This window comes from Terrapene carolina, unplaced genomic scaffold (assembly GCF_002925995.2).
Source record: "Terrapene carolina triunguis isolate 2854851 unplaced genomic scaffold, T_m_triunguis-2.0 Scaffold33723, whole genome shotgun sequence".
NCBI lineage: Eukaryota > Metazoa > Chordata > Testudines > Emydidae > Terrapene > Terrapene triunguis.
Genome location: NW_020698074.1, coordinates 6,561,786 through 6,589,402, shown reverse-complemented (window position 1 = coordinate 6,589,402; position 27,617 = coordinate 6,561,786). Strand labels below are relative to the sequence as shown.

Here is a 27,617-nt window from a genome sequence, read left to right as displayed (position 1 = left end):
TTGCCTTAAGCAGCAGCAGCCTTTTACCTTCCATCAAAGTAAAAATGTAATCCCGAATTCACTGTCTACCCTTCTCTGCATGCTGTGTCTCTGACAGCCATCATTCTTGTTTGTTTATTAGATTTTAGCAGTGAGCTGCACCACCAACCGTGCTGAGATCATGTTTAGTTTGGCAATGATTAATGATGTGCCACAGGAGAAGGAAAGTTTGTTAAGCCTCCTTGCAGGACTGGTAAACCAAAAGCTGTGGATTAATTTGTTTTGTGTTCTCTCTGTCTCTAAAATAATTAATCCGATTTTTATTGTCTCTCATAAAGTACTGAAACCCATCACATCAGTCAGAGTGCACTTGCATACTGAGCCCTTTTCTCCCAAAATACATGATTCCCTGGGGAGCAGATGGTTGACAGGCAAACTAGAGTCAGTCTTCAGCAGACTGGGCTCCTTGACATGGATGCTGATGGCAGGTGAAATGACATGAGGTTTTGCTCTTCCCCTTAACAGCTGCCGGCAACTCTTCCTTAAAGTAGAGCAGGTGAAGCTTTGAGATCTGGTTCCCCCTGCTCTTCAGACAGCTGTTTCCCCCAGCTTCCCTTCTCTTCTGGCTTCTTATCTCACTCTTCTATGGAAACAACCAATGCAGCTCTGCCTCCCCTTCTCTGCTGTTTTTTTGGCTTTTTTCCCACTTCACAGCTGCCACACAGTGTATTGCAATGCTCTTTTATATTTTTTCCCAGTACTATAATACCATACTTATAAGGGTTTCCCCTGCCTGTCTCTTCCTTGAAATATAAAGTGATGTGTCTCCATGCATGGTTTGTGTTGTGATATTTGATATTACCCAGTATGCTCTTGGGGACACTTCATAAGTCCAGAAAGAGAAAGCAGAGAAAGCCCAATATGCAATGGAAGAAACAGAAGGCGGTAAAAAGTAGTGTGTTACTTACCATAAAATGACTACCATAGTAAATATGAACGGATGTGTGTGCGTGTCCATGTCTGCGTTCACACACGTGTGCATTGGGTGGAGGGAGGTACACTCAAATGCAAATCTGTGCCACTCCACTTTTCTGGAAGGAATCAGAACTTCAAATGGTTAAAAAAATTCTAAGTTTTTCAATGAAGAGCAGAGATACAAAACAGATGACATTTTTTGTCTGCCACGATCTCCTTAGTTTTTGGTTTGATTGTTGTGTTTTGATTAGGGCTGTCAATTAATCGCAGTTAACTCATGCGATTAACTCAAAAAAATCAACTGCAATTTAAAAATTTATCACGATTAATCACACTGTTAAACAATAGAATACCAATTGAAATTTATTAAATAGTTTTGGATGTTTTTCTACATTTTCAAATTTATTGATTTCTATTACAACACAGAATACAAAATGCACAGTGCTCACTTTATATTATTATTTTTATTACAAATATTTGAACTGTAAAAATGATAAACAAAAGAAATAGTATTTTTCAATTCACCTCATACAAGTACTGTAGTGCAATCTCTTTATCGTGAAAGTGTAACTTACAAATGTAGATTTTTTTTGTTACATAACTGCACTCAAAAACAAAACAGTGTAAAACTTTAGAGCCTACAAGTCCACTCAGTCCTAAATCTTGTTCAGCCAATTGCTAAGACAAACAAGTTTGTTTACATTTACAGGAGATATTGCTGACTGCTTCTTATTTACAATGTCACCTGAACGTGAGAACAGGCATTCGCATGGCACTTTTGTAGCCAGTGTTGCAAGGAACTTACATGCCAGATATGCTAAACATTCATATGCCCCTTCATGCTTCAGCCACCGTTCCAGAGGACATGCTTCCATGCTGATGAGGCTCGTTAAAAAAATAAGGCGCTAATTAAATTTGTGACTGAACTCCTTGGGGGAGAATTGTATGTCTCCTGTTCTGTTTTATCTGCATTCTGCCATATATTTCATGTTATAGCAGTCTCTGATGATGACCCGGCACATGTTCTTCGTTTTAAGAACACTTTCACGGCAGATTTGACAAAACGCAAAGAAGGTACCAATGTGAGATTTCTAAAGATAGCTACAGCACTCGACCCAAGGTTTAAGAATCTGACATGCCTTCCAAAATCTGAGTGGGACGAGGTGTGGAGCATGCTTTCAGAAGTCTTAAAAGAGCAACACTCCGATGCGGAAACTACACAACCCGAATCACCAAAAAAGAAAATCAACCTTCTGCTGGTGGCATCTGACTCAGATAATGAAAATGAACGTGCGTCAGTCCGCTCTGGTTTGGATCATTATCAAGCAGAACCCATCATCAGCATGGACACATGTCTTCTTCAAGCATGGAAGTTGAAGCATGAAGGGACATATGAATCTTTAGCACATCTGGCACATAAATATCTTGTGATGCCGGCTACAACAGTGCCATGCGAACGCCTGTTCTCACTTTCAGGGGACATCGTAAACAAGAAGCAGGCAGCATTATCTCTTGTAAATGTAAACAAACTCATTTGTCTGAGCAGTTGGCTGAAGTAGGACTGAGTGGACTTGTAGGTTCTAAAGTTTTACATTGTTTTATTTTTGAATGCAGTTATTTTTTTGTACATAATTCTACATTTGTAAGTTCAACTTTCATGATAAAGAGATTGCACTACAGTACTTGTATTAGGTGAATTGAAATGTACTATTTCTTTTGTTTTTTGCAGTGCAAATATTTGTAATAAAAATAAATATAAAGTGAGCACTGTACACTTTGTATTCTGTGTTGTAATTGAAATCAATATATTTGAAAATGTAGAAAACATCCAAAATATTTAAATAAATGGTATTCTATTATTGTTTAACAATGCGATTAATCACAATTCATTTTTTTAATTGCTTAACAGCCCTAGTCTGGATGCAGGGTGAGGTATTAAAACCTGGTATTTGTAAAAATGTCTGTAATCTCGCATTCTGATATATTGTGTGGTCAAATTTACAGAACATACACACTTTCTACAGGCTCCAGCTCCAGTGCACTCCAAGCAGCATTGCTTACCCCAATCCCATCCCATATAAATTCCCCTGGCCCTTCTCCTTAACACTCAGGGCTGGTCTACACTGGGAGGGAGGGAACGGTCTAAGATATGCAACTTCAGCTACAAGAATAACATAGCTGAAGTTGGCGTATCTTAGATTGATTTACCTTGGGTCCTCACAGCGCGGGATCGACGGCCGCGGCTCCCCCGTTGACTCTGCTTCTGCCTCTCGCTCTGGTGGAGTTCCAGAGTCGACGGGGAGCATGTTCGGGGATTGATTTATTGCGTCTAGACGAGACGCGATAAATCGATCCCCGATAGATCCATTACTACCCGCCGATCCGGCGAGTAGTGAAGACGTACCCTCAGGGTCTAGTCTAGATGTGATAAATTGACCCCCGAGCGCTCTCCTGTCGACTCCTGTACTCCAGTGCTGCGAGAGGTGCAAGCAGAGTCAACGGGGGAGCGGCAGCAGTTGACTCACCGCGGTGAAGACACCACGGTAAGTCAATCTAAGTATGTTGACTTCAGCTACGTTATTCACATAGCTGAAGTTGCGTAACTTGGATACTTAGATCGATTCCCCCACCCAGTGTAGACCAGGGCTCAGACAGTAGAAGTGCTCTATGGAGCCCATTGGCTTCACTATATGCCATGCTCTTGATTGTACTCATGTTTCACAATACAGTTAAGAATCTGCAGGAAGAGCAATAGCATTTCAGTTCATTTGACTCCACTTGCACACCGCCCCATACAGAAATACTGAATTATGTATATGCACATGGGACATGTTCACTGTAGCACAACCTGTGCTGTTTGAATCGTTGTGAACCCACGACAGTTAATAAAAGAAAATCCTGATATATAACTTTGCTTAATTACATCTGAGGCATTAGGGGAACTTCCGAATGAGACTGATTATTTTTAATTTGCTACATTTTAGAGCCTACATAGGTTGACATCCTTTTAAAGGAAAACAAATGGCTTGCAATGAATTCTGAAAAGATTTTTCCTGTCCCAAGACACACAACAAGTAGCCCCAAGTTATTGGAATGAAAGACTGCAGACTTATTAGGTGTCAAAATTTACAACATGGAATAAGTACAGTGATTCTGTTACAGTGATGCCATTCCTGTTACCATAGCTAAAGGTCTTTCATCACTGAGATTATAAACTCCTCTGTCCAGCTGTTTAGAACTCACCATGATAACTGGTTCCAGGATGTAACTGCGTTTGAAGAAGTTGTCAACTGAGACTGGAATGCTGGGGATCAGAGCAGGGGGTTAAATCATTGTGGAAAATGAATTCATTTTAGTCCAAATCCTGAAATTTTTCCTCAGTTCTTCTTTGATAAAATTCCCATTGACTTCAGCGGGAGTTTTGTGTGAGTGAGAGTAAAAAAAAAAAAAAAAAAAACAAAGACCTCAGGATATGGCCTTGTATTGTAAGAGTAGGGGCTGCAGGGAAGGTTTCAGATACTTCCATTCAAGTGGAGTGTAAGTCAGTGAGGGGGCTTGCCAGGGGGAAGCAGGGACCAGATGAAAAATTATTGCTGCTTCTTGGCCTTTTGGTCAAGATTGCCTGTAACATCAGATTTATTATCTGATATGCTCTCTGCTGGGGTAAATGTATCCGTCCTTGAAAGCAGTAGACTTGGTGATCTAATAGATCTGTTCCATCCCTAACTGCTATGACAGATTATTTTGGCAGTCAAACTAAAGCACTTGCATTCCCTTGAGTATTGATGCCAGGCAATTACACCAGCATTAACTGTATGATGAATCAATGGTATTTACTACTGGGGGTACTTAATTCTCCTATGTCATCTATGGGCTTCAAGGGACTTCTCGTTGATCTGAGAAAAGTCCCCCACCTCTCCCCAACAATCAAAAACTCACAGGTCTCACAGCTTAAACCACAAAAGCTCATGCAGTTTTTGTAGCAGAATATGGCTTGTTACCATATTTCTTCTTGTAAGAATAGCCTCACAGGCTTTGCTTTCTGTATTCCTGTTTTAAGTTCTTTAATACAAAGGGGCAAAATAATTAATGTGCATTGTTGTCATTTATTATTTGTGTTACGCAGTAGTGCTTGAACACTCCAGTCGGGGAACAGGAACCTCGTTGTGCTAGACACTGTACAGACACAAAGTAAAAAAAAGATGGTCCCTGCCCCAGAGAGAATTGTTCGTTAGGATTTTTTCTCAATTAAAATAATTTCCTAAAGATTTTTAGCATATCGGTTTATTTGCACATGTGCAACAACTGAAATCAGAGTTTGGGCTTTACCAGCCTTGAAGACACTTCTTATGATCTGCCAGGTCAGTAATTTGTGAACTCGGAGGGATTTATACAATAGATAATAATAGCTTTTCTAGACACATTTAAGATCTGACTAGTCAGAATGGATTTGCTCTATTCACGGCTTCATATATTTTATAAATGGTTTAATTAATTCTTATGACCATTTTTTTATTCTTCCAGCACTGAATGGACCTTTTGATAACATTGATGCACCTATCACTTAAAACACTAAACTGTTAATTGGAAGAGTGCTAAGGAATTGGTACTCCGTAGACAAGTTTTTTAGCTCATTGCTTTCTTCAGTGATCTGAATATTAAAATAGGTGTTTACCTAAGAATTATTATTGCTTACTCATTAGAAAATATGATGCATAATAAAATACAAATTTATCCAGATAAATAGTACATCTTTGCAAATACCTGACTCTGTAGTTTGCAAACCTTGGGCAGATCCTCAGCTAATAGAAATTGCCATCGCACCATTGAATTCAACAGAGCTACACCAAATTACATCAGCTGATGATTTCACCTGCTGGGTTTCTTCACAAAGGCTTATACGTATGTACAGTGGACAAAGGACTCAATCCAAAGACACAATTCCATTCTCTCTAGTAAAGTATGCAAGGTACACTTTATTATGTACTGTGAAGGTTTCCTCTATTTAATATAACAAAATAAAAAAAAAAATGTTAAAGCCATGATGCATATTAACAAAGGTCAGGAAATTTAAAGAGCGCTGCCAGCTCATCCTTGAGCCATATCTTTGTCATTTTTCTCTTGTTCATGTAAATTAAAGCTGAAATGTGAGCATTTAATTTGAAATTCCTGCTTTGGTACTGCTCTCAGTTATGCCAATGTTAAACCCAGAGTATCTGCATTTCATTATCAGAGCTGGTCAAAATTATTTTACCAAAAAGGTTTCCTGATGAAATATGGAGTTTTGTAATAGTGTGAAAAATGTCCATTTTCATTATGTTTTCTGGTTTTCTAATGAGAAAATTTGAAATGAAATGTTTTGTTTCTAATCATAATTTAGACATCTGGAAATGTCTAAAATGCTGACAATTTGGAATGAAACATTTCATTTCACTTGAAACTTTTGAAATTTTTCATTTTGACATTCCTGAATCAAATTTTTATTGGATCTTTTCATTCCACGAGAATGTTCAGTATTTCAACTTTGCATCCCATTTCAGGACAAAATCAAAAGTCAAAATATCAGATTTTCCCATGGGATGGAAATTCTGTTTTCTAAACAGTTGTATTCAATAGTTGGTTCGGGTATAAACTAGTGTAATGTAGAGCAGTACCAGGTCCTGTAATTTTAATTTAACTTGTTTTAGTATCTATTTTTTGTATTAAGTTAATATAGGATATTGTGGATTTAAAAGTTTGCCTATTCCTCCCTATCCCTCCCCAATACTAGCAATCTGTGAGTACACAAATCTATAGCTGAACTTTTAGTCCTGTTTGAACATATATTAATTAACATGTTACTAAGACAGTTGTAAATTGTGATGGAGGCACCACACAAATATTTGTTCTAGGACATAAATATTTGTTTCTAGTCATGTTTAACCTAAATATTTGTTTCCTGTCTCCATTAGAATTTACAGCATGTTAATTATCACATGTTAAAACATGATTAAAAATTAAAGTGTAGACATTCTCTCTCCTCCTCCTCCCCGCCTTTCTCTCACACTCTCTCTCTTTTCCATCTCCTCTCCCCCTTGAAAACTTGTTTGAGGAGCTAAGCACATTTTGTTAGTGAAAAGCCCTGGATTAAATGCCACCGACAAATGATTTGTGCATGTTTTATTTTGCCAGGGGCCTTTGTCAGATACTGAAAGCAATAATGTAATCTTGGTTGAACTAAGATTTCAATTAACTAACAAGCGAGTTTACAGAGACCGTCATATTAACTTTGCACATTATTTTACTTGGGCAGAAAAGCTTTGTCATTCAGGAGTCATCTCTTGCCTCACTTGCTCCAGGGGCATGATGAACAGAAAAGAGACCAATTTAAGTCTCATTTTTGGTGCAAATATTCATCTCCTTCTGTACATATTAAATGTAAAGAAAGATGCTTCTCATCCCTCAGTAGTTCCTATTTAAATCAGAGATGGACTCAGGAAGTGCTGTTCAGATGATTCAGATTATGTTTAGATGAGTTTTGAGGCCAAATTGTGTGCAGATTCAATTCTGTCAAAATGTTGTGAGCTGTTCTCACAGTTTTTGAACCAAAATGCATGAAAACTCACATGATTAGTTCTTGCAAGATTCCTGCTGATGACTTCCTTCTCAAGTCCTTTTCCTAGTCTCATTCGTCCTGCATTTCACACATTCTTAAACACCTTTTTTCATTTCTCTCTCCTCCACCATTAGTTTCACTCTGTCCTCCTTCATCCCAGTCTCTGTTGATATTTCTTTTCTATTGGCTGTCTCCTGACCCTCACGCTTTACCCTTTACCCCTTCCTTTACTCCTCCTTTTGTCCCTTCTGTTTCCTTTCATTTGATCTTCTTCCATTATCTCTTCTCCAGATCCTTCTCCTCTGCTTTCCTGCTCTGTCACTATTGAAACTCCATTGTAGTACTGTCTCCCAGGTTCACAGACTTCTCATATCGTTGACCCTTCTCCCAGCCTATCTGATCTTTCACTGGTGCTTTTGTTTCTTTCTCTTTTAATATAAACCAGATTCCATCCTTATTTTGCTAATCCATACTGCTAAAACCTCTTGTAGTAAAGAGAGAGCCTGGAGCACTAGCCCTAGTGCAAAACCTTAGGCCTGAAACAGAGGCTGTGAATGAAAGTCAGGCCATGTATTAAAGTTCACTGTCTGATACATAAACTTGGCAAAGCTGCTGCTAGTGTTGCTAAAACATAAGTACTCCTAGAAAGTACTAGGCACTAAATAGTTGCGTAAATACATTCCAGAATGCCAATACAAATACACGCCAATCTAGCACAAGATAAGAGGGTTTGACAGAATAATGAATAGGGATGTTTTGTCTGAAATACCAGGAAAAAGGTACAAGGGGAAGTAACAAACAGATGTCATAAAACATGTAAGGTGGTATGTAAATTGTTTATTCCAGTTGTTTGTCTTAATCTATACATGTCAGGAGACCTTGCCTTAACCTTTTGTGTGGCCGAGGGGACAGCAAAGACTCCTGCTGCTGACTGAGACGCTCCTTGCCAGGTTGTTAATGTACTTGAGGGCAATAAACCTGGCTAAGTGCCGTTGTCACCAAACCATCCCTCTGGTTGTTCCCTATAAATAACATCAAGGTCTGCTGAATTAGCAGGCTGCACTCTCTGTTAGTGCTGATAACACTGGAGCTCCAAGGACCGAAGCCCTGAGCAGCTGTAACAGCTTTGCTGCAATAACAACATTACACCCTTCTACACCCCTGTCCCCGCCCTGGCCATCCTTCTTCTTCATAGCTATACCCTTCTTTCCAGCCTTCTTTCTTCTTATCTTGCCTCCTTCAATCTATTCAATGTGCCACTACTGAAGTCATCTTCCTTCCCTGTCTCTCCAGCCACATCACTTCTTTCCTATAAATCCTTTTCCCGTATTTTTGTCATTTACTGCATCAAATTCAAGCTGCTATCCCTCAGAGTCCATGCCTCTGCTTCTATTTCTGACTTCAGTCAACCAAAAAATCCCCAAACAATGTTTTAAATAGATTGGAGGTCTCCAAGAGAACCGGTGCAGATATGCATTCACCAAGGAAATGTGTCAGTGCAGCCAGTAGATTGTACTCCTGAAATGAAATGTAAAACCAAGCCATGTGTTTAGTTCCCAGCAGACTATTTCCTTTGCCTGCAGATGTGCTGTAGGTCAGGGATATAATGAGTCTAGTGCAGCAATTAATGGTCCATTTCTGCTGAACTGTATTTACAGAACACCCAGACATAGCAATGGCAAAGCTATCTACTTTACTTCCACGAGGAATACCTAAATTCCAACTCCCTCCTGGCTTCATTCTCAAAATAATCTTCTGCATAGTGCTTAGGCCATGGAGCCTCTTTTCCCACCTGCCCACATCTGAGGAGAAATGTAGTTGTTCATTTTCCCCCACTTCCACAGATCTCTGCTAAGCAACAATCTCACTCCTCCTATCCCCAGCCACTCTGTCCAGTCTGGCTCCTCATGGAGCTGGGAAGCAGCTGTCACTGGTGAGTGATAAGACCAGAGAAAGATGGAAAAAGCAGGAAGGGGAGACTACTGCTCAGCATCCTCAGGAATGGCCCCTAGGAGCTGAAAGGCAAAAGAGTTGTTCTCCTTACCTCGTGTTCAAGCTCATATCTTTCCTCACCACTCCCTGTCCAGGGTAGGCATAGAAAAGGAGGTTAACAGATGCTCATTCCTACCCCCAAATCTCTACTCTCCTCCTGGGCAGAGGACAGGAAATTCATTTGAGGAATGAATCCTGGAGCTGAGACTTGAGGAGAGAGAGATCAGCCTTGAAGAACTCTGAGGCTATGGCACTGCACTGCACTCTTACAAAAACTGATTTAGGGAAGCTATCACCCCCGCCCCTCTACCTCCCCACCCACCCCATCTCCATCTCTACAACTACCACATGTGCTGATGCATTGATGCTGGATGTTTCTGTTAAAAAAGTCAGTACTGAAATAGTTAACAGTGTTGATATTTAAATGACTTGTTTCAAACAGGACTGTGTTAACGCAAACTAGGTACCTTTTAGTTCATGCTAGCAGGGTCTATGTGAGGGTAGTTACGGTGCAACACATCAGTGCATGCTGCAACGCATACCTCCGTAGTCTGCCCTGTGGGGTTGTATAGACAAGCCCTTACTGTAAAGCCAAAGGGTTCAGACTTCTGATCTGCCTACTTGAATGGGATAGTCTTTATTTTGCATAGAAATAAATTCCGATGCCAAGAGATAAGAGAGAACAAAAGAGAAAAAGATAAGAGTGGTGGGAAGATAGAAGTAATCAAAATGTGACTTGACAGAGATGACGTCAAACAAGGATATGTCGAGAGCTATCTAAAAAGTTGTATATGAAGTTAGATAATATAGTAATGGCCAACTTAGAAATCCAGTAGATAGGTTAGATTCGATAGACATGAAAGGCACCGCCATCTCATTCCAGACAAGTAAGTTGGGCTTAAGTCACTGTGCTCCACAAAATAAAAAATATATTTAATTTTTTACCACTCCAACTCTTTGACTAGTCTCAGTTAAGTTGACCACCTTTAGCAAACTGCCCAACTCATAGTTCTGCCTCACCACATAACAGTGGATCAGTCTAGAAAAAATCAAACAAAAAAGATACAAAATGGAGAAAATGTTCCCCCTCAAAATCTAATCCTGCATATGTCCTATGGGAAAAAAATATATAATGCATTTGCAGTCACCATATACAATGTTTATGTTTAACAACATGGAGGCCTGGTGTACACCTAAAACTTAGGTTGGCCTGGCTATGTTGCTCAGAGGTGTGGAAAATTCACACACAGGGAACGTAGTTAAACCCAACCTAAGCCCCAGTGTAGACATTGCAAGGTCAATGGAAGAATTCTTCCATGAGCCTAACTACTCCCCTCAAGGGGGTGGATTTACTACAGCAATGGAAAAACTCCTTCCATCATTGTAGTAAGTGTCTGCACCACATTGCTATAGTGGCATAGCTGCAGCTGTGTCACTATAGGTCTAGTAGTGTAGATATATCCTAAGAAATACTGAGGAAAAGAGTTCCTTTAATTACACCTGTAAGGTCAATTTTTAAATGTGTTGATCCTAAGCTTAGATCAATTAATCTCCCAAGCAGCAGTAATCAAGAGCTAGCAACTCAGCTTTAGAGATTTTGAGCAGATAAGTTCTTGGCAGTGGTTCCCAATGCTAGGGAGATGACTCAACTAGCAGCTGTGGCACTTAATTTGACTTGTTAAATACCATTCCACAACTAACACTAAGAAGAAGATGATCGCCTCAATGGTTTAGCTCTGGCATGCCTGTTGACTCTGCCATCTTGTGCTGATGGGGGAAAAGGTGTCACAAAGAGGATTTGATCGTTCTTTAACAATTCTCCTCTGGTTAGCTTTCAAGATTATAGCACTGGAAAACATGCATGTTATTTGCATTACAACAGCTACTGCAAATACAGGGATCACTCATAGTCTTAAAGTTAAGCATGTGTGTAAGTGTTTGCAACTTTAGCATCTAAATTAATGGTGTGATTTTCTGAGGTGCTGAGCACTCCACTTCAATGAACGTTGGGGGCGCTCTGCATCTTTGAGAATCAGACCACTTATTTAGGTGCCTAACTTTAAGTATCTGCATTTGAAAATGTACTTTAAGGTTAGCAACTGCATAGTACGAGGTGCAGAAATCATGGCTGTTGGTTGGATGTAAAAATCAATTGCAGTGAACAGTCCAGCATTGGGCCTATAAGAGCTGAGCTAACTACAGTATTTTAAAACCATGTTCTATCTGAGGTCTTTATGTTAAAGATGCTCAACTAGAACCTGTAACAATCTTGATAAATAGAGGGGATACCCAGGGCCAAATTCATGCTCATTGGAAAAACTGAACTGGGGTGGCATGTTTTCCTTCACTGGTGCTATAATTGCTGCCAAGAAGACAGACAAAGAAAGATGGAACCAGAAATCAGATGGAACCTGGTCTGTCTAATATGGGTTTATGAATAAGCAGTACACCTGTTCCTTACGTTAGGAGCATCAGTTTCTGGCTATTCTTTTATGGACATTTTTTTCATTAGACTTCAGAAACTCCTTTAGGGCCTGATCCAAAGCCCATTGAAGTCACTGCAAGGATTCCCATCAACTTTGGATCAGTCCCTTCGTGTTCAAACATCATGATAGTGTGCTCATTTACATTTAATTTCTGGGGCAATGTAAAATCAGTAGCCAAGGATGGCATATTTAATACTTGGACTTGCGTAATCTGTTAGCTATATTGTGAATGTAGCCAATGAGAAAAGTTGTTCCTCTTAAATGATCAGTTTACAAGCATGCAGACATCCTCTTTGAAACAGACAACCGAATCAATCACTCACACCATGCCAATAAGCCAAGTAGAATAACCAGTTAGAAGAGGTCTATCTGGTGGACTGCAGACAGCAGCCACCTGAAAGCAAACATCGCTAGAAGTGGTGAAGGAACAGCAGCTGAAACATGGAATAAAGAATCCTATATATTTTTACCTGATGAATTATCCTTAAAAAATCTTATAGATATAGCCCAAATACCACAATGATAGGGATATTAAAATGTGTGGATTGATTGATTGATTGGACCCTCTACTTTGTTTGGGCCAGAGTCTACCAAACTTACGAAGAGTAGTATATTACTCTGCAAGTTCACACTCAAAGTAAAGTGCTCCTCTGAGTAAGGGCAGCAGAAAATGACCCTTTGGAAGTCAGGGCCGGCTCCAGGCACCAGCCGAGCAAGCTGGTGCTTGGGGCGGCAGATTGAACGAGGCAGCATTCCGTCCAATCCTAGGGCAGCACGGCCGCTTTTTTTTTTTTTTTTTTGTTCCGCTCCGGCCGCCCTGTAGGGAGCGGCGGCGCGGAGGATGGGAGCGCCCTGCAGCAAGCCCAGTAGGGCAGTCCTCGTCCTTCCCTCCCCGCCGACCGGAGCGGAGCCCTCCCGGCAGGCGGCGCAGTGCGGCGGGAGGGGCCGCGTGGCCGCCCCCCACTTAGCCCTGGCTGCCCCCCTTCTCTCTCTCTCCCGCCCACTCCCTCCCCCACCCCACCCCCCGCTAGCCGGTTCCCCTGCAACTGCGCCGCAGGTTTGGGGGGTTTTTTTTGCTTTGCCGTTCTGGCCGCCCCGTTTTTTTTGTTTTGTTTTGTTTTTTTGCTTGGGGCGGCCAGAAAGCCGGAGCCGGCCCTGTTGGAAGTAGATGGGGAAATGTAAACTTGTGCCTGATTGAAGAGAGAGAATTATGAAGGGGAAAAACATCATCATCTTTTGGAAATGGATTGTTGGAAAAAGCTCAGGAGTGTGCAGTTCATGCAATAGAGAGATTTTCTTATCTCTTTTTAATTGCTTCAATTTGCTTACTGCACCTGGTAGCAAGACTAGAATGAGTATATAGCTCATGTCTAAAAGGGATGTTGCATCTCAAGAAATGAACGTCAAAAACACAGCTCAGATGATGACAGTTTCAAGGTTGATGCAGTGAAACTAAAACAATAACATACACACATTTGGGAAAAGGAACTTTTTCAGAATGCATAGTCTGCTAACGGATCAAGCTTCCATTTTTAGAAATATTAGTGAAGACGAAGGAATAAAAGAAAAGAAAAAACTATGCAAGAATATTTTCTATCCTCTTTTCCCAGATGTTAATTCCTATCACAGATCTGCTTTGATCTGGGCTGAATGTTACTATTTCCTCCTCCTTGTCAGCCTGGCTTGGCTGTGAGGGAGAAAAATCTTTTTAAGTCTGATAAACTGTTTTTTTTCCCCCCACTCCACCTAAAGACAGAATCAGATAAGCATTTCAAAGTATGTTATTTGTACCAGCAGTGAGGAAAGAAGCAAAGAGAGCGAGCGAGAGAGAGATCAATCTGTGATATATATTTATGGGTACTGGTGCCAAACAAATCCCTTAAGTTAACTGTGTCTCAACAGTTTTCTCCTAGCAAAATAGTTAATATGTAGATATCTCTCTGTTGTACAGACATCTTTCATTCTAATTCTTTAGTCTGCATTTTTTATGGCACTGCTTCAAAAGCAATCCTATAGCAACCTTAGAAAATTGATCACCCTCTCCTGATTTTATATTCTTTTGTTACTAGCTTCATTTCCTTCGCTATGTACTCTACTCCTTGTGAATAAGTAATGGGTGCCTGAGACAGTGTGAAGATCAGTGACCCTCTAGGCTGAGGTTGAAACTCGAGTGGTTGCACCAAATAGTCTCGAGAAAGGCAAAGGGGGAGAAAACTGGAATGGAAAAGAAAAGCACATCATAATCACACAGCAGTTATACCTGCATATATATATATATCAGATGCACCCCTCCCCATATGCAATACAGATTGGAGCAAAGTACTGCAGTTATCAGACTTTGCTACTGCCCTCTGCTAGGGAGGGCAGCTTTAAACTCCACTAGGAGTGCCATAAAGCCCTTCTTATGGATGCTCTCCAGCTTTGTGAGCTATCCACCCAGCTCCAGACCCCCAACAGTTTGCACTGTTGCATTCCGTCTCCACGTAGACTTTCTGAAGGGGCCCCACAGCCTGGGCTGAGTTGGCAGAAACCAGGGAGCGAATTCAGTCTCAGGACTCTGACAGACTAGGGTGACCAGATGTCCCGATTCTATAGGGACAGTCCTGATATTTAGGGCTTTGTCTTATGTAGGTGCCTATTACCCCCTACCCCCGTCCCGATTTTTCACACTGGTCACCCTATTACAGACTATACCATTTTCTACAATAAAAACTGTGTTGGGGCATTCTGTTTGGTTGGTTCCCCTTACATGATTAAAATGTAGTTCTGTCTTATAATGTAGAAGAGACACAACCTTCTGTTACTCCTTTGTCCCCAAACCAGGCTATGGCCTTGGCCAAAGCAGGACTATAGCATGGTACTGTAAGACAGTGACAGTCCCATTCACACTAGAAAGCAGGAATTGCTTTTTAACAGTATTAGCAGATAACTGTATTGTAAGTGGGTCCCCCAAGAGGATTATTTATTGTAGTGTAGTTGAGCCCTTGTTGTTATATGTGGCATCCAATTAGAGGTTAACTCCTTTGCAGTCCATGGTGCAAAATTTGCGTTGTGATCACTATTGATAATTATTAAAATTCTCCTGTTCCCCACACCATCTAATTGCAACATACACTGGAATATTATTTGAAATCAAAACCAAAGAGTTAAAAAAATAATACTTTCTTGCTTTCATCTACAGGTAATGCAGGTGGTGAAAGAGCAAATAATGAGAGCACTCACTACCAAGCCTAGCTCTCTGGACCAATTCAAAAGTAAACTTCAGAATCTAAGTTACACAGAAATTTTGAAAATCCGTCAATCCGAGAGGATGAACCAGGAAGATTTCCAGTCTCGTCCAATTCTGTAAGTACTTTCCCCTCTCTAAGTCGCTTCTTGCATGCAAGGACTAACAAATGTGAATAACATTTGTGAACTGTTCAGGGAGAACCCAGGGGAAAAATTGCCCAGGGAGCACTGCTCAAAAGCAGTGGAATAGCATCTGATTGAAGTGCATATGCTTTCTTCTGCTGGGAATCTCAACTGTTTCTTTGAGTTCAGTTATAACAGATTTGGCCAATCCCTATAGGGCCTAGCATGACTTATTTGCAGCAAATAATGCTTTGCCATTTCCATGCTTTGTGTGGTTGTGTGCACATTAATTTTTTTAAGGTGAAATTTTGTCTTCTGTCCAATGCCCCATAAAGATTCAAAATATCACTTCTCTGAGCCAGGCAAATAGCCCAGAGCACTAGCACCAGTATAAATTGGCTCCATAAAAAAGTGTTTGCATGATAGTGTCATCTTTTCTTTGCTTGTTTTATCTTTGATGTTAGTAAGGTACAGTTACTTATTTCTAGGTGATTTCTTGTTAACATATATGCAGTGTAATACTCATTCCATATGGTCTAATGCTATGTATCAGTTGTGGTATCTCTATTATAGCTTGTGTCTGCTTCTCAAAATGTCTGCATCTCCATTATATGTGAAAATGCTAAAGATGAGCCATGGAAGTGACTTTGGATCTGCACTGGAGTAGGGCTTGAAGCCAAACTATTGACATAGGGCAGGTTCATCTTCAGTGGTGCTCAAATCTCATGTCTTTTGACCCAGACTAACAGAAACCTTTTGAGATGATCAGCTGAGAAACTGTGAGAGTTCCATCATTTTAAACCAAAATTTCATGAAACGTTGGCCACATTTGAAGTTGAATGGGACGAAACTGTAAAGATGGATTTGTATTTAGGTAATTCAGTTCCATCACTCTGGAGTTCAAAAGGATTCATATATGAGACTCTGGTTTTGGTTTATCCGCAAAAATACATTTATGTGCAAACTCTATGGGCCTTTCTCGGACAGGACAATGGTGAAAGCATAAACTAAGGAGAGTTACAAACTTTAATAATGCTAACTGGAATCAAAGGGACAATGATTCTTTTATGTCTTCAGATTATTAGAATGTTAGGACCTAGAACCCAGTTAGAATTGATATCACCTGTAGTCTTGCATCAGTTCAAAACTGGAGTACAAATGCTTTGCATCCCTACACTTCAAAGCAGTTCTTTGCCAATCTTTTGTAACACCCAGAGATTCAAAGCAGCTTAGTGGTGCTACACCTGTCCCCAAAGCTTCTTGTTTTCCTCACTTTCCCAGTGAGTCAACTATTTATCAGTGATACAGGTCAACTATTTATATTCACTTTGAGCCTGGCCTACCATGGTGAAATTTGCTAGTTCAGCACAAGCTCTCTGATTCCAAATATCAGTGTTGCTAGCCATTGTCACAGTGTAAAGTCTGCATCCACAAAATGTAATGAATGCATTCCATGATACAATTAAAAGCAGTGTAAATGTTAAAGAAACTCATTTCAGATCCAAGACAAATGCTAAGCTTAAGAAATAAATAACTAAGCTGTTTAAACAATCATGACTGTATTCATGGTGATTTAAATTCTATGAATTTCCATTTTGATTGCATCTCTGATCACTTATTCTTGATTGTGAAGGGAAAGTGCTCTTTTAGTTTCCCCTGTGATTTGGCTCCATGTACGGAACTCTCACAAATTGTGTAGATGCCACTAATAACATAAGTATAAAATCATGACTCCATTGTGTGTAAAAGAGAGAACAAGCCAGAGAAGGTAGTTTTGGTTCTCCACAGAGACCTAAAGAATTGCAGATACTTAGAAAGAAATTGTTCACAACTGAATATAAAGTCAGTAGCCTTATTTAGAGCTGTAGTAGGATGTGGCTAATGGATTGTAACTATTCACAGCCCCAGCATGAAGGAGCCTTTTTGCTGATGTTCCCACATATAAAATACAGAAGTTATAGCTCTTCAAACTTTTGGTCTACAATGCTCCAAATCAACTTTTGTTTGAGTTTGAAGTGGGAATGGTGGCATTATTATTATTTATTATTATTATTTATTTTAGTTATTAATTTAGACTCACATAATTGCATTAGCTCAGTTTTGCAAGGAGGAATTTGTTTCCCTAAGGTCACAGTGTTATTGGGACATCAGAGCTCAAGTCTTATCGACTTCCAGTTCTGGCAAAACAGCAAATCCATGGGAAAACAGGGTGTGTTTGAATGTGATCATTTTTGAATGGCTATGGAAGGGTGCACCCACAGTTAAAAAGCCAAATGGAGAAATAGAATAGTTCCGAGTAAGAGTCAGGGCACATCAAGGCTCTGCACTGAGCCCCTCTTTGTTCATGTTGGTGCTTGATGCACTTACAAAAGACATCCAGAGAGTGGCCCCCCCAGTGCATGTTTTTTGCAGATGATGTAGTACACCACTACCTTGATATAATGCGACCCGATATAACACGAATTCGGATATAACGTGGTAAAGCAGTGCTCCGGGGGGGCAGGGCTGCACACTCCGGTGGATCAAAGCAAGTTCAATATAACGCTGTTTCACCTATAACGCAGTAAGATTTTTTGGCTCCCGAGGACAGCGTTATATCGAGGTAGAGGTGTACTTGTGGAGGAGAGCAAAGAGGAAGTGAAGAAGATATAGAAAAATAGAGGTGTGTATTTGAAAGAAATGGCATGAAAATCAGCAGAAATAAAACAGGTTATGTGGTCAGTAGATTCATTGATACCTTGCAGTAAAACAATGGAATTCTAAGTCTGGGAGCCCACCCATTACCAAAAGGTACGGACGTTCGAGAACCTAGGTTCAATAGTAAAGGATAATGATGAAATCAAGAAGGAATTTATAAGCAGAACAGGAAAGGCATGGACTAAATGGAAGGAAGTGAGCAACATGATCTGTGATAGTAGAGTACCTATCAAATTGAAAAATAAGATCTACAAAATCCATTTTTGTATGACTCTGAATGCTGGGCACTGAGGAGTAGACAGGAGCAGATCTTGAATACAGTGGAAAAGTTAAAATGGATGCTTGGAGTTACCAGGCTCGATTATGTTTGAAATGAACGAATTAAGGGAAGTGTGATGGTGGAATTAATTAAAGAAAAGCTAAGAGAAATTCAGGCTTAGATGGTTTGGGCATGTGAAAAGAAGTTCGGAAGAATATATAGGAAACAGGGTGTTAAATTTAGAAGCAGAGGGTATGAGAAGGGTTGGGAAGATCCAAAATTAGATGGATGAATTTCATTCAAAAGTATTTGATTAGCTGCGGAGTTTCTGAGGAACTGCTTCAAGACAGATTGGAATGGAGAAGGAGGACTAAAAGTGCTGACCCCATATAGATAGGATTAAGGCTAGCAGAAGAAGAAAAGAAGATAGAAGGGTGTACCCCAAGGGTGGGCAAACATTTTGGCCTGAGGGCAACATCTGGGTATGGAAATTGTATGGGGGGCCATAAATACTCACAAAATTGGGGGTTGGGTTGCCAGAGGGGGTGAGGGCTCTGGCTCAGGGTGTGGGCTGTGGGGTGGGGATGAGGAGTTGGGGGTGCAGAAGGGTGCTCCAGGCTTGGACCAAGGGGTTCAGAGGGCAGGCGGGGGATCAGGGCTGGGGCAGGGGGTTGGGGCATGGGGGGGGGTCAGGGGTGCAGGCTCTGGGTAGCGCTTACCTCAAGCAGCTCCTGGAAGCAGCGGCATGTCCCCCCTCCATCTCCTACATGGGGGCGCAGCCAGGCAGCTCTGCGCACTGTCCCATTCACAGGCACCACCCCGAAGCTCCCATTGGCCGTGGTTCCCGGCCAATGGGAGCTGCGGGGGCGGTGCTTGGGGCAGGGGCAGCGTGCGGAGCCCCCTGGCTGCCCCTACGCGTTGGAGCCAGAGGGAGGACATGCCGCTGCTTCCGAGAGCCACTGCATGTGCAGAGCAGGGAAAGCCCTCAACCCCACTCCCTGGCTGGAGCTCGAGGCCAGATTAAAATGTCTGAAGGGCCGGATGCAGCCCACGGGCCGTAGTTTGCCCAGCGCCGGTGTGCCCAGTTCTACTGATCATGTTGCTATGCAAAGCACTAGGTCATTTCTTTGGCAAACTAAATAGCAGTAAAGCTGAGTGAATAAAAAAGTAAAATTATGATGTTTAAGAGGAGGCTGGAATGGCTTAGGGAGAGTTTGTTAAATGAAGCAGTTGTAAGGGACGGATTGTTTGTAAGTCAGCAACACAGAGGGGAACATTTGGAGGGATTTGGGTTTTTATACCTTTCTTTTATCTTTAACAATTTTCTGCTAGGCTGGAAAGTGTCAATAATAACTGTTCAGGAAGCATTAATGAATAGGAGAGAATACAATATAATAGATGAAAGGTGCTTTGGGATTACTTTTCTATTGTGATATAATGATTTAAATGACTATAAAATACCCAATTCTAGAAAAAGTGACTGTTGCTGATTGGAAGGAATCTGAGCTGGGAGTTGGAAAGGTACAGGGTTAGAGACAGATGAAAGTGGTACTAAAAAACCCTCTGTTGTTTTTAAAAAAAAATAAAATAATTTCTAAAGATCTTGTGAGCTATGAGTGGCTAAGATGTGTGTTTTACAAGCAAGTAGCTGATGGTGTGCTGAGACCAATGGGGAGAATCATAAAGTTAGTGATACCTTATTATTTGGCTCTCTCAAGTGTTTTATCCTTTCCAGCCCCCTAACCCTTGTGATTATTAAATCGCTGGAATGTAGTAGAAACTAAAACGCAATCAGCTGTTTTATCCCTTCCTCATATTTTCCTTGCTATCTCGCCCTTTCCCCAGGCACAGACTGGATTTTATGGTACTCTGAAATCATAAGATAAAAACGTTCCCAAAATATATTTAAAATTGTGTTCCTCTTACTGCTCTCCAGATTTGATTTTCAAATTAGGCAGAGTGAGATATTTCTGCCAGTAAGTGGAGTGGCTCTTCTGATTTTGGGCCCAACCCTACAATGGTTGAACTCCCTCAACTCCCACTGACTTCAGTGATTGAGGAAACGTAAATGCTTCAGAGGATAATGTCCTTTATTTAGGTCCGTGGGTAGTAATTAGCAGGATTGCTCAGTGTATCCCACCCCATTTTATATAATCTGAAAGTAGTAAGAGTGAAAGCCTTCCTGACAGTGAGATGAATTAGGTTTTGGAATAGTCTTGCAAAGGAAGTACTTGGTGCCATGTTGCTTAAGAAAATTAAATCGAGGTTAGACAAAGCACTGGAAAAAGTATGGTAGAAAACAATTTTACACTGGCCACCATGCTGAGGACACTAGGGTGAAGGCTGACCAGGCAGGAGGGGAGATGGTCTCGTGCTAAAGGCACAGGATCTAGGCTCAAGTCACTAGAGGATGATTTTCAAAGGCTCATTGAAAATCAGTGAGAATTGGGCACCTGGCTCTTCTTTGTGCATTTGAAAAGCTCCCCAGTAATCTCCACATGCCAAATTTCCCCATCTGTAAAAACTAGGATAATAAATACCCTGTAATGCTGAGAAGTATTATCTCTGTGGGGCATTCGGATACTGCGGAGTTGCAGGCCATACCAGTAGAGAGAGAGAGAAGGCCCCCTCCTCCCTCTGTCTTATGGCAAGAAAGCCTTTAGATACTGAGCCACTTTTGAGGGTTTTTGTTTATTTTTGGATTGGCTAGCATTCAAATTCATTCTCTGCCTCTGGTTTATGTTGGGCAACAACAACGGGGGGGGGGGGGGGAGGGGAAGAGGAGGAAACATGGGAGTTAACAAAAGGCAAAACTGCAATCTCAGAGGGGAGGGGAGTGGGATTTACCTCACATCACTTCTATCACCTTGTTAATTTGTAAGTCCACATTTCCCCTGTGCCTTGCCTGCATGCTGTCTGTTTAGGCTGTGAGCTCTTCAGAGCAGAGACAATGTGCTCTCTGTATTCTGCGAGCCACCTGGTAAACCTGTCTGGCAGTGGATAAATAAGAATTATTTAATTTTTCTCAGGTATTATTATTTAGAGGACCCCCGATTTGTGTCAAGCACTATACAGTCCTTGGCCCGAGGAAGGAACACTGAGCCTGACCAGTTGGACTAGGATGTACTAGATGACCTTTTTAGGTTTTTCATGTCTAATTTCTATAGTGTTATGATTCTGTGCACTTTAGTGATAATTATCCAATTTCTGGATTGAACTGCATAAATATCAAACTGTTCTTTATACTGTGCTCGAACACTTGAGGCCATTTCAGTGAGATGTACACTGTATTAAAGAACTGCTAAACCAATCCAGATTGTATCTCATTGCTGTTGTATTTGGGGGCCTTTTCTCCATCTCTTTCCTAAAGAGCGTGGGGAAGTTAGCCAGCTTGGAAAACCAAGAAACCTATTCAAGCACTAAAGTCTTTTGACAGTATATAAATACCATGCAGAATATTCATACCATGGCTCTCAGTGGGAAAACTATGGTATTTGAAAATAATCATAAGAGTACTAATAAAATACTTTCTAAAGGTAGTTTGTTTCTATAGTTCTAGTCACTTGATATTTGAATGGATAAATTTTTCACAGCTTGTAAATATACAGCAGATTGTGCATCAAGAACTCCTGTTCCAATATATATAAGCATTTAACTAGTACCTGGGAGGATTATGGCATATCTGATTAAGGGCGCAATCTTTATACACAGAACTTGCTATGATTTCAGTGGGGTTTCTGCATGCAGAGGGCATGTGAGATGAAGTGATACATGAACATGGCAATCAACATAGATGGAAAGTCTGATGTTTTCCAGAGGGGAGGAATTTTGATTTACCTCTACAATTGCACTCCTTTCCTGAGTCTCGACTGTGATTACTGCTATACACAATGATGTCTGGTATTACTTTATTCACACAGCAACCCAAAATTATGGTCTTGACACACTTCATATTTTATGACCCCTCTACACATTCAGTTACATCTTAGTCTTACTAGACTTGCTGTCAAGTTGATGTTTAAACCTCTCCTTTATGTATTCTTAATGAATCTAAGTAAGGAGATAGCCAATGAATTCAGTCACCTGTGCAGCCTCATGACAGTGTCTGAAATCAACATTTAACGCTAGATACACATTAGTATCAAAACCTGCAGAACTTTTCAACAAACTCCATATGGTAGTAAATTCACAGAGTGATATAGAAATAAAAACAATCAAGTATAATCAGTTATTATTTTGTCTGAGCTGGAATTGGGACTGCTCACTATTTTCTCTTGGTGTTTCAGATTGTATAACTTGCATGATCTTTTCTCTCTTATACTAAATAATAACAATAACAGGTTCACTTTCATAGAACATTGCATCTGATTATGTCAATTAATCAAGTAAGCATCACAATAATCCTGTGAGGTGCATCACATGCCTTTGTGATGTATGATACTAAGTATTATTTTATAGATGGCTTCACTGAGGCACAAGTAGGTTAAATGACCTGCCTAAGGTCACATACTGACTTACTGACAGTGATGTGAATAGGACCTCCCATTCCTGCCACTAGACAACTTCCCTCCTTGAAGCAGATGGGGTGCTGAAGTAAGACTACTATCCCCAAAATGAAGCTGAGTCTCTCGTGACACTGCCTATCTCAGTGAGAAAAAATGGTACGTGAATAAATCTAAAAAGTGCCTGGTTTTGTTTTGTTTGTTCCAGGGAGCTAAAAGAGAAGATTCAGCCTGAAATCTTAGAGCTGATCAAACAGCAACGTCTTAACCGACTTGTCGAAGGCACCTGCTTTAGGAAACTCAATAGTCGACGGCGACAAGGTACTGCTCAGGCCTGAATAGTCTGGCATTTCACTGTTCTTTCTCTATTCTAGTTTAGCTCAGGAGCATAACTTATTGGCAGTATTAGTGTTTAGATCCAACTATGAAGACTTTTCTTAGAAGGAATTACCCAAGGAATCTTTTAGTTAATTTTGTTCTTGACAGTCCTATGCTTCAGTGGGAATTTTTGAATTTTCCTCATATGAACTCTGAACTTTGGAATAGGTCCAGTCATTTTAGGCCCAGCATTTGACAAAAATCTGAAGCAATGGTTTTGCAGCAAGAGTTAAATACCTTGCACGCTCTCTTGATCTTCTGACATCTTGCTGATGACAAAGTCAAAAGATCTACCTGCCTCTGGAAATTAAGGTTGTAAATTAATAACACCCAGCTACTGTGGTATTCAGAACCTGAACATTCTTTTTTAAAAGACTGCTTTTAAATTGTGCTACTAATTATTTATATACCTCATCAAAGGCCCATCACTTTTACTTATGGTGTGCACAACTCACCACCCCTCTCTACTTACTTCCTGTCCTTAATTTTCTTCTTTTATGATCATTTACATTAAACATAATGTGATGCTTAAATATTTCAAAAGCTAGCAGATTTTAAAAAGTACTCAAATCCATAACCTGTGCCCCTTGGGATGAATAAATTATAGGCATAGAAGAGCTATGTTCTCAGCCACATGCACCATTGCTCTGTTTTGGATTGTACAGCTCACTTTACCAAACCACACTCACTGTTTCCCCTAACAGTAGCCCCCTTCTTCCCCAGGAGCAGAAGTTCAGGAAAGAAACTGTGGATTCAACATGCTACCCAAAGTTGGTTCCAAAATTTGCCTCCATACACCCGGCCACTCCCACCTGCATTTGAATGAGATTCACATTTCTATATCTTTATTTTTACTGTAAATGCAACATGAATTAGAAAACTATAAAAGCTAGGAGTAAATCTAGAGAGATAAATATTTGAGAACTAGAGATTGATGTGAAAGTTAGCTTTCTGTGCATAAAATATAGTCCCGGCAATATTCTCATCCTAGAAGATAAGCAGTGCACTGTCCTGAACCAAAGCTGATGGATGGTTTTGGAAAATTGCAAATTGGAAAATTTTCCAGGATGAAAATGAAGATGAAGAAAAGATGGCCAAGTCATTCAGCTTTAAATCTTTATAATCGTAATGTTTAATAATATGTAATGAACCCATTGCACAGGATTTTCAGAAAAGAACCCCATCAGTGTGCCATTATAAATGTTTATAGAGATCCGTAGGGACATGTGACATGTACATTCTCAGCAGCAACAGCAGCATCTTCTGCACAGTTGCTGAGTGGTCAAGGAGACTTGCTTTGGTTTGGCAATTATCACCTGGCTTTGGTTTTACTAAATCAAACCATAATCCTGGGATTGTTTGGATCTGGGATCCATTTTATCTGAACCACCAAAGTTTTGGAGAGGGAGAGAGGAAAGAGGGTTGGGTAAGATGTTGTTTGGGCAAATCTCTAAAGGAAAGATGAAATATTTTTGGTTCTTTAAGTAATGGATTGTTTTAAACTAGTGTTAGTTCAAAAAAACATGGGCCAGATTCTTAGCTGGTGTATATTGGTGTAGCTCCATTCACTTCAACAGAATTATACTGATTTACACAAGTTTAAAATCCAGCCCCTGGTCAAAAAGTTCCTTGCACTATGCCTTGCAAAGAACTATATTGGACAATCAAATTAATTGCTTTAGTATCATATTTATGCTTTAGTATCATATTCATAGGTGTGCATGCTGCTTTGTAGGCAAATAAAAGACATGGTCCCTCCCGGTGACTGGGTGTACCAGGCCTTTGTGGCCCTCTACTGGAGGCCCCACTACTCTGCTGCACCCCACCCTAGGAAATAGTTCTCTGTGAAGAACAGAGCAGCCTTTGGGAAACCAGCAAGATTTGGCCTCTGGTAGTCAGAACTGCTAGGGACCAGCAACAGCCAATCAAGGTTCAGTAGGCTGAAATAAAAGGTAGCTGCCTGCTGTCCACAAGTCAGTTCCTAGCTGGAGCCAGAGGAGCAAGGAGAGATGCTCCATAGGCTGCAGCCAGAGGAACCAGGCTGGGTCAGGGACTATTACTGGCCACAGTCAGTGGCTGGGATTAAGAAGGAACTCTGCTGATTCAACCCCTGGCAGGGAATCTAACCCAGAAAGAGTAAGAAACTAGTTGTTTATTATTGGCCCTGATGGGCAAGGACCTGTTTCTAATTTTTGAGTTTGTCATACCCCGGAAGGGCCCAGCCAGAGGGCCAAGTGACATAAGGCCCACAAAGGCCAGCTGACAGCCTGCAGGGGGACACTAGTAGCCAAAGAGAATGGCAGCACCATGACCAGACGGCAGTGGAGTGCTCAAGGGGTGAATGAAACCCACCACGCTCCCCCAAAGAGCTGACTTATCTATGGGCTATAACTGTGCCCTTAGGATACTTCTGCACTTTGAAGGGGGTGCCTCCACTGCGCTCCATCAGGAACTCTAGCATACATTTTTATTGATTCAGGGACAGCTTCTGCGCCACCTTTTGCAAAGGTGCTTGCATATGCTCCTCCTCCCACACGGGGGGGCCTGCTGGTATCAAGGAAGCTAATGATGCTGTTGATGCTAAACTTACAGAGACCTTGTGCCCAGTAAAAAGTAAGGACCGTGATGGGCTTACTTAGACTGTAAGCAATTTGAGACCGGGAGTGTCTTTTATTTTTATAGTGATAATCAAGATGGCCCATTTTGGACAGTTGACAAGAAGGTGTGAGGATACTTAACATGGGGAAATAGATTCAATGTGTGTAATGACCCAGCCACTCCCAGTCTCTATTCAAGCTGAAGTTAATGGTATCTAGTTTGCAAATTAATTCCAGTTCAGCAGATTCTCGTTGGAGTCTGTTTTTGAACATTATGAATCCTGATGGCAGATTTGTGTCCATTTATTCTTTTACATAGAGACTGTCCGGTTTGGCCAATGTACATGGCAGAGGGGCATTGCTGTTACGTATGCCTGTGGTGCCTAGTACAATGAGGCCTTGGTTCCTTGAATGGGGCTTTTAGGTGCTACTGCAAAACAAATAGCTACTAATAATGAGTGCAAAGTGAGGAGGCCTCCATGAGTCTTCTTCTCATCTCTCTTGTGTGCACACAAGCTGAGCCAATCTCCACAAATCTGAAAGTTTAGACTTAACAAGATAACTAACTGGAAAAAGAACAAAAACCCAGCAACAATGGGGGGCGGTAAGGAAAAAGGACAATGGTTACAACAGTAAGGTCATGTAATTGCTCTGATTTATTATGCATGCATCTCGATGCATCCTTTTTATGATTTATTTTAATATAACCCCTGGGGCAAATGTTCCAAGTCTGCAGAATGTGCAAAGAGGTATCTTAACAAGGCCACCCATCAGAAACTAAAACCATTTAATTGCCTATTTAAAAAATAATTAACTGGCATTATTCTGTGATAAAGACTCCAGAGCAAACTTCTATTAAGACTGTTGTCTGAACAGGTGATAGGATACACATGGTTAGTCACAGTGGGTTGAAAGAATTGACTTAAGAAATAATGAGTAGAGAGCTTGCAAACTTTGTCACTCTCAGAGGGGTCAATCTTTTTCAAATTTGGATTTAGCTGGAAATCCTCCAAGCCAATGACTGCCTCAGTGGGGTGGTCTTGAAATGGAATATGGAGTATCTACAGTCATATCACTGCCTTTTGTACTTGAAAATGGGGTTATCATAACAGCATGAGCTCTCTCACTATATCAAGAAGTCTTTGATTGTTGCCCTAGCAGGGCCTCTGAAGGGCTTGTTGATAGAGAGAGAGAGAGAGAGAGAGAGAGCGCTTGCTTCCCTATATATTACCCCTAAAATAGGGTTACCATTCGTCCGGATTCCCCCGGACATGTCCGGATTTTCGAGCTAAAAATAGCGTCCGGGGGGAATTTATAAATGTCCGGGCTTCTCCCCCTCCCACGCGGCTAACAGGGCAGCCGGACGGATGGTGCCACTTACATGAGGCTCCGACAGCCAGAGAGCCCCTCCTCTTCTCCCCTGCAGCAGCGATCCCTCCCTGCATTCGCAGATCGCCTCCGGCAGTCTGGAGCTCCTCCCCTGCTCCTTCTCCCCTGCCAGCCAGCCTGCCGGGACGAACGGAGCCGTTCCTGAGCAAGCTCACATAGACATTAGGCGAAGGCCAACAACAAGGGGGCCAGAGGGTCGGAGAAGGGGCAGGGAGGTTCTGGAGGGGGCAGTCAAGAGACGGGGGGGGGGCGGGAGTTCGAGGGGGGGCTTTCTGGGGGAGGGTGTGGATAAGGTTTTGGGCAGTCAGGGTACAGGTGGGGGTAGGGTCCTGGGGGGCAGTTAGGGGTGGTCTTAGGAGGGGGCAGTTAGGGGATAAGGAACAGGGAGGCTTAGGTAGTGGGTGGGGTTCTGGAGGG

General features: G+C 41.3%; 1 protein-coding gene across 2 annotated transcripts in view; it reads left to right on the top strand.

The window, feature by feature from the left end:
• LOC112119106 (engulfment and cell motility protein 1) overlaps nt 1-27,617 on the top strand; it is a 444,965-nt gene that overhangs the window by 389,756 nt on the left and 27,592 nt on the right. For both annotated transcript variants that reach the window (XM_026663518.1, XM_026663519.1), the window contains exons 17-18: nt 15,209-15,372; nt 23,045-23,157. In XM_026663518.1, the coding sequence (XP_026519303.1) occupies nt 15,209-15,372; nt 23,045-23,157 (277 nt within the window). The remainder of the gene's footprint in view (nt 1-15,208; nt 15,373-23,044; nt 23,158-27,617) is intronic.